Source organism: Esox lucius, chromosome 5, assembly GCF_011004845.1.
Source record: "Esox lucius isolate fEsoLuc1 chromosome 5, fEsoLuc1.pri, whole genome shotgun sequence".
Taxonomy (NCBI): Eukaryota; Metazoa; Chordata; class Actinopteri; order Esociformes; family Esocidae; genus Esox; species Esox lucius.
Genome location: NC_047573.1, coordinates 18,768,879 through 18,776,851, shown reverse-complemented (window position 1 = coordinate 18,776,851; position 7,973 = coordinate 18,768,879). Strand labels below are relative to the sequence as shown.

General features: G+C 40.1%; 2 protein-coding genes across 3 annotated transcripts in view; one reads left to right on the top strand and one right to left on the bottom strand.

The window, feature by feature from the left end:
• LOC105031645 (arylsulfatase G) overlaps positions 1-3,234 on the bottom strand; it is a 29,226-nt gene extending 25,992 nt beyond the window's left edge. Inside the window, exon 1 of one of the 2 annotated variants that reach the window (XM_034292242.1) lies at positions 3,153-3,234. The gene's annotated coding sequence lies outside the window, so the exon portion shown is untranslated. The remainder of the gene's footprint in view (positions 1-3,152) is intronic. The other variant, XM_010906211.5, reaches the window with a different exon arrangement.
• On the top strand, positions 2,146-5,399 carry si:dkey-21c1.1 (protein FAM104A-like). Its single transcript, XM_010863757.4, has 3 exons — positions 2,146-3,370; positions 3,885-4,008; positions 4,726-5,399. Exons 1-3 carry the CDS (start codon positions 3,354-3,356, stop codon positions 4,972-4,974), a joined length of 390 nt encoding a protein of 129 aa, XP_010862059.1. The 5' UTR covers positions 2,146-3,353; the 3' UTR covers positions 4,975-5,399.
• The last annotated feature ends 2,574 nt before the right edge of the window (positions 5,400-7,973 follow it).

The following is a 7,973-nucleotide window of genomic DNA, read 5'->3' as shown; positions in this document are numbered from 1 at the left end:
ACTTCAATTGCATATCGGTTGTATCATTTCAAAACCATTGTGTTAGCATACAGAGCCAAAATTATAAAAATTGTGTCAGTGTCTAAAAATTTTTGGACCTAAATGTACATGGAAGAAAATGTAAACGTGAAGTCGATACTTTAACAACTAATTAAAACTTTGCAATTGATTTTCCAAATCATGCATGAATTATGTTTACAATCTGTGACTAAATGCAACTGTAAAACTAATGTTTTTCCAAGATCCACTAAGCTATGCATAGTACAATCTTTAATAAAATGTTAACTTAATGATGACATTGAGATTTCTTCACCTACCAAATTCAACTATTAAATTCAAAAGCACATATTATTGGGTAAACCAATAACAACAATGTCTGATTTAATTTATTTACTAAACGTTTCTAGAGTTTCCATATAACAAATGGAGGTAAGTCCTTTTTTCTCTTTGGTTGTTTGTGATTCCAAGTGACTATACACTCTTGGGCAAAATATAAACAAGCCTAATTATATTTTTCCATTCAGGGTTTGACAATAACGATGGCCCCGGGTCAGTAAAAAGTCAAGTCGTGACTATAAAACTAGCAAGTCACTGTCCCGATAGGGCCATTGCAACAAAACCAAATTATCGCATTATAAACTCGACATCCTCCAGTTGTTTTGTATTCTGGCACACGCACAAAAAGAATGCAGCGAAGGATAACTACGAGCTCAAACGAAAGCGACCATTTTTACCTCTTCGACTTCGATGGAACTCAGATGCATCTTGTGTCGTCTGTTGTAAGTTACCGACTAGAGCGGACAAAGGTGGGTCTATTTACAAAGGAACTGACAACAGTCCCTGAACAGCCAAGCCAGAAGCAAACAGCACCTGGTCGGCTAAGTGGGTGGCTGTCATGTAGAATTTTTTGACAGATTTTCATCAGACATTTAAAAAACATTTTAGTGTAAACGGATGGAAATTCCCAAGCAATGGGAAGTTTCCGACCACGCATGTGTTTCGCCTTACGGCAAAAACAGTGAGTAAAACTCGTTGCTAGTGTTAATCAAAAAATGTATTTAGGCTATATTAATGGTATTTAAATTAAATGTTCCTAAAAACGATTTATCTGGTGTAAATAGGTTCTAAGTATCATTGTTCGTTTCCTTGTTCTATCTAAAAAAAAAAATCTCTTAAGTTTTACAAGTGAGGATACCACTATTATTAATGACTAAAATACTGATGCTTATGCCAAGCACACAACAGAAGGGTTAAAATTAAGAGATCACTGCAAATTGAACACTTCTGTTCCTCACTAAAAAAAAAATGTTCAACTTATTTGGAAAGGAAAGAAAAAGGTGCAGTGGTCTCTTAATTTTTTACGGAGCGGTATATGATTTCTCTGACAAAATAACTGGTCAATTGACTTGCCACACTCTTGAACCCCTGCCAAACCATTTGTTGTAGCAAATCAGACAGGGCAGTCAATACAATTTATGATAACATTTGGTAAGGGAGTTTAAAAAAATCACATGTCAAGTTACATACAGCTCATGATGTATGCTTAGATATGCAGAAAACAAAACATTGTTTTGACAGTGTATTAAGCATAGCCCACATATCCCACTTCAGTTAGTTAGTTTAAGGTTAAGATTAGTTAATATATTACTTTACCATTTGTATTTACATGATTTACAGTTTCAGTATAGTATAGATTGAGATGACAAAAGAACATTGACTGGCCCTCACATTCCCCAGACATTAATCCATTTGAGAACCTCTGGGATGTAATGTATCGGTGCATCCGACTCCGCCAAGTAGCGCCATAGACTGTCCAGGAGATCACTCGTGCCCTGATCGAGGTCTGGGAGGAGATCCCTCGATCAGGACACCATCCGCTGTCTCATAAGGAGCATGCCCAGATGTTGTGGGGAGTGCATACATGCACATGGGGGCCATACACTCTACTGAGGAACATTATGTGTTGCCGAGATGACATTCAACCAAATTGGAACAGCCGCTATAATTTCAATTATTTACTTTACATTTTCAGTGTGAGTTTGAATCCAGCCCTCAATCGGTTGGTAGTTTGGGTTTCTGTTGACTGTTGTTACGTCATTTTGTTCTCAACGAATTACACAATGTACAGTAAAGATTTTGATCTTTAATATATTTCGTTCATTGAGATCCGATGTGTGATTCAAGTGTTCCCCTCATTTTGTTGAGCAGTGTACATAAATTCAAAATACTCCGCGATGCGTCGTGCCTAAGAACAATTCTTAGCCGTAGAATATTGGCCATATACCACATTCCATACTTCTTAAATGCTACATTTAAGAACAGTTCTTAGAAATGACACATAGTGATAGCTAGAAAACGTACCACATTATATCGGTCATTTACCGCAAACCCTGACGTGTCTTTCACAGTTGTAGGCAGCTAATACCACAGGACGATTATTTTTATGGATCTGGTCGAACATAATAATTATATAACAACATCATTATATACAACAATTGACCACAACTAAAGAATATCTACCAAAACTATATGTATTGTTATTATTTCACCAAAACTTTTTCACCAAAAATATTTGCCTCCCTCTGCTTTTAACCCAATCCGTTGTACTTAACGTAAATGTAGCACACACATTCCGTCGGTTTTCGATAGACAAGTTGATGGTTAATTACGTCATCAAACGTAACGTCATGTAAACACTGTCAGCTGGGTCTTTTGCCAGAAGCCGCACTCTTGCTAGCTTGGTTTTTTAGGGGGGTTCATACAGTAGTACCTAATTATTTCTGATCTGTCATCTCACCATGACTGTGTAGACTTCAAACAAATAAAACGTTTAACTTTGGAGTAATTTTATCGGATTGGAGGAATCTCTCCCTTGTTTTGTAATAAGTTTAGCCAGTTTGCTATCCTAGCTGGTTAGCTTATAGTTAGCCAGCTAGCTGAATAACCAACAGCAGTAGCTTCACTGTGAGACAGGATTAGGGTTAGGGGACGAATAGAGACTGCATAGCGTAACGTTAACTGAGAGGTAAGCCATTGTATATACTTAATTAGCATTCGTAGTAACAAAGGAATAGTGAATACTAATTTCTCAGGAATAACCGGTCAGGAGTTCTTGCATTGCTAACCAGGAAGGCTATTCAAAAGGTACTTACAGTAGCGTAGGATCCAAATCAGAATGCCCTGACTGAGCTGGTGCCACAAGTTCGTGGAGAGAGCTGCCGTACTTAGTACGAGAATAGATTTTCTGCCAGGTCAAAAGCTGCGAGGAAGAGGACTCGTTTCTTGTACACTGAAAGTTGCTCAGGGGTCCGCCGCGTTGTAACCAAAAGAACTGACTGACAATCGTCTCCCAAATGTTGACAGAAAACAGGTACGTTTTATTTCTTACAAAATGTCTTATTTTATTTATTGATTTATTTAATAACCATAAACCTGGCCAGTGGCCAATGTTAGATGTGTGCTAGCTTTATTATTGATCCTAGCATCTTATCACTAACTTTCACAACATCATGTAGTTATCTTCCCAGTAAATTGATCAATAAGTTGCCATACCATGTCTACAAATGTGAGCACATGTTTGCGCCTGTAACTATGCAGTGCTTGAGATGGCCTTTCTCTTTGTTTTGGGTATATAGTGTTCTCCCTCACACACACATTCCTCCACTCTCTCAAAACAGGCCAGTTAACGTATGCAGTTTAGCAGACTGTTTAATCCCAATCAAAATTGGTGCACATACACTTCATGTATGGGTGGCCCCAGTGAAAATCAAACCAAGGCCAAGGATTATGTATGCACTACCGGTAGAGCCACACAAACGCAAAAATGTTTTTTCACTGACCCGATCCCTCTTTCTTTTCCATGGTCATTCTCACTCATTGTACAGGAAGCGGCGGCGTGGTGGAGACAATGAGGGAGACCAGCTGAACCCCCAGGCCAAAAGGTCAGGAGGGGGTCAGGAAGGTCAAGCCCTGGTGTCAAAGCTGAGCCAAGATGTCTGGGACTCAGAGGTGACAGAACACACACACAGAGTGCCTTATGGAGGAATCGTAGGCCCCAGAGCTTAATGTTCACATTTTAACCAATGAAAGTACCCCAATATGTGACTATACTTACAATGAAGGAACATTGTTAACAGGTCAATGAAGACAGATAGATACAATTTCAGGAGGACATCTATATTGTAGGCTACTTAATACTGTACTTTCTAGAAGAACTGCACTTGATGAAGATGAGGCATATTATAAAAACAGTGCTGCTCTTTCTTCATAAGCTGTTGAGAATTTTTTTTTGGGTTTAGCACATTAGTCTTCTCTTTTCAATAGGCATTTGCTTTTCAAACTATTTTTCCCCCTGTAATTATATTTGGGAATTGGCAAATGACAAACTGACATAACCATCGAAATATAATCCCTAGATTGCCGTTCGCATTCAATCCACTACTGGCTTCCACTGACAGTCTACTTATCAGTTTAACAGATTGTTTCCAAAACACTCTGAAAGCCAAACCCTTCTGTGAATCGTACGTGTGTTCACAACGCAAATAGTGCCCTGCTCTATTTTTAGCTTGTGTGCCTGCTGAAATGTGGACCTAGGTTACAGTAGAGAAATCCTCAGCAAGCCCCATGCATTAACCCTGCCCAGTGTGTACTTTGCATGCACGCGCACAGAACTGTGTTACTTTGTGCAAGCAGCGTTTTCTTTAAGTGATCCCTGTTGTGCTCCAGTCGTCCAGCAGTGACAGCAGTAGTGGGATCAGTAGTCCTGAGAGGGCCGCAGGAGCCAGCACCAGCACATGTACACAGAGCCAGAAGAACTGCACTTCCCAGGGTCTCCTCAGTGCCTCGTCAGAACACCCTTCCATTTCCTCGCTGAGTCTCCATGGCGACGGCGCCTCCTACGATCACATCAACAGACTACTGAGGGAGGCCCACTTCAGCAGTCTGCAGACCAGAGGTCAACCCGGATCTACGTGACCTCACCTTACCCCCCGACCCCACTTGAACGTGCCCGTGCCGCGGCAGGATCCGGGAATAAATTGCCCGTAGGCTCAAATCGAGGATCGACTGACCTCAGATTTGGGTCTAGGGGCAGATGAGGGTACACATCCGTTGGGCTTTGTGCTCATGATCCATACCATCGTCCCTGTGCTGTACACCTTGTAATGTGCCATACATGAAACCAAGCTACATATCCAATGGCCAGCCCACTGTGGTAATACTATATGCAGTGTGTATGTACTCCAGCACTTTACTGAGGGGTCTGCTACTCTGTGGGCCTCCTTACATGAGTGAGTTGTTGTTGATTATCATTGCCACTGGTGCTATCTACTACGGACAATACGTCTGTGTGAGTGTCTGATGTGCTTGCTATAGCCCAATTAATAAAGAGAAGCACTTTATGCTGCCTGTTATGTTTTATTGCCGAGGCCTGTCCCTTTTCATGCTGTATCGGATGCAAAGCTGAGTAGGAGTTGAGTCTCTGTTGTTACTCTGCTGATTCTTACCTGGATCCACAGGACATCCAGACAGAATTCCGAGTCACACTTCAAAGCTCTATTCACTGAAAAGACCAGGTCTTTTGTGGAAAAAGCCTGAAGTTGGGGTTACTTCCTGTTGAACTGGCAGGTTGCCATATTTTGTTTATTTTACATCTGGAGTCCAGCAGCAGCAGTTGCCTTTGAGTACTCATCTTTTGGACAATTTTTTGTGTATCTATAACAGGTCACATTCTCAGTTGTTCACAGGAGTTAATTGAATATTGCAGGACATTCCCACTGGGAGAAAAAAGATGGCATACTGCTGAGCAGCATATCAGGTCCCAGTGAGTCTGTGGAAAGGCCACATGGGTTCAGAAAAACGTTTTCTGCTTCTGAAGCTGTTCTACACTATGCCCACTAGGGGGCAAGATGTACCTAACATTGGGTTTCAAGTAATCATACCTCCAAAAACACCTTGTTGTCTAGCTTTCAGTGCCCTCCCCAATATTGGCACCCTTGGTAAATATGAGCAAAATGGGCTGGGGAAAACATCTTCATCATTTATCCTCTTGATATTTAATTTCAAATATCAACAAACGTCCATCTTTTAATTAAATTAAAACAATTGATAGAAAACAATATTCCTTACCATGAATCAAATATTTTTCCGAAATGTTCAAAATTTTTGACAGCCCTTCATTTAACACTTTGTGCAAACTCCCTTTGCCAAAATAACAGCTCTGAATCTTCTATATTGCATAATGAGGTAAAAGAACAAATGGCAAGGGGTCTGAGACCATTCCTCTATGCAGAATCTCTTCAGATTCTGAGGACAACGCTTGTGGACTCTACTTCAGGTTGTTCCACTGGTTTTCTATGGGGTTTAGGTCAGGGGACTGGGAGGGCAAAACCTTGATTCTAGGGTCAGTGAACCATTTTCATGTTGATTTTGAGGTGTGCTTTGGATTATTGTCCTGGATGAAAAACGGCCCCACAACATCAAAGATCCACCACCATAGTTCACAATGTTGATGAGGTACCTTTCTGCATGGCTATCTTTCTGTCTACCTCTGGTGTTAGTTTTCAAAAAAATCTGTTTTGGTCTCATCTGACTATGAACCCAATTCCATTGAAATTTCCAGTACCATTTGTCAAAATATAGGCACTTGAGTTGGTTGTTTGATGAAGGCACAGGTTTTTTCTTTATGGCAACCCTCCCAAACAATGTGTGGTTATGTAGGTGGCATCTGATTGTAGTTTTGAAGACTTTCTGACAGCAACAACGAGCGAACATCTGCAATCCTCCAGCTGTGATCCTTCACATTTTTCAGCAACTCAAACTATCCTAACTGTGTCACATGTATTGAAGAACATTTTTGATTTCATATCATATTTCAATCATTTAACTTAAATTAAAGGTCAGATTTCTGTGAATATTTTTGAATGAAAGACAGAGCCCATTTTGCTCATATTTACCAAGGCTGCCAATATTAGTGAGGGTACTGTACCTTTGGAAGCTCGGTTGGAAGCAAAGCTACCTAACATTAGACAGTAGCTTCTCGGTTTTGTTTTAGGTTTCCATTCTGTTTGCAGAACTGGTCCAGGATCTGTTGGTTTTAAGCATTACCACTACTTTGTCTTGTGATTTTAAGTCAAATTTAGATAATTTGTTAAAAATGTATAATTAAGGATGAATGTAACATTTGAACTATTGATTAAGTAAGTATAACCCAATAGTGATGCAGCTTTATACATTTCCTCATTGTACACTTTGGATATTTGACTTGATCATCTTCAGACCGCACCAAAAGCCAGTCTGACCTCTAAAACAACCATCCTGAATTTTTGGGGGGGATTGGATCTCACGGTGATGATAGATGAAAGCTGTCAGTGGCCCTAGGGAACAGTCCTAATAGCTGTTACCTGAAGGCCCCATCAGCACCACATCCAGATCCACCTCTGATCTGGTCTTTAGAGTGTGAGAAATTCATTAATCAGTCACATGACTAATGACTGCCCTTGAGCTGAAAGGTATCATTTAGCTTAGCGTTATTATCATTTTGGCAGACACTTAGAATGTGCTGCGTCTGTTATAAACTACATTTTATTTTATACGTCGGTACTGTGTTTATCTTACATCATGTTGAATTACTTCAGCTGTGATATTACTTACCCTAACCTAGAATTCCAGTCAGAAACTGGACTCCAACTAAATAGCATTTGTTATTAAATACAAATATTTGTATTGTTAATATATGACTTCATTGCTAGGAAAAAGGGAAAAACAAGAATGACTGACATGGACCATGGGCCACTATCTGATCATGGTGATGACATTGATAAGGAGGCCATGAGTAAAGAGAGGACCAATACCTGTCTCAAGGATGTTTAGAATGTGCTTTTTAGGCCAAATACCAAGTAAGTCAGGCCGATCCCTAAATCAATGGTAACCAAGGTTTTAACCCTGAAACGACTAACATAGCTTCCTTTGTACCA

Excerpts from the sequence above, each read along its gene's own strand:
- si:dkey-21c1.1 (XM_010863757.4), top strand. Across the intron at positions 4,009-4,725 it reads AAGATGTCTGGGACTCAGAG|TCGTCCAGCAGTGACAGCAG; the intron begins GTGACAGAACAC and ends GTTGTGCTCCAG.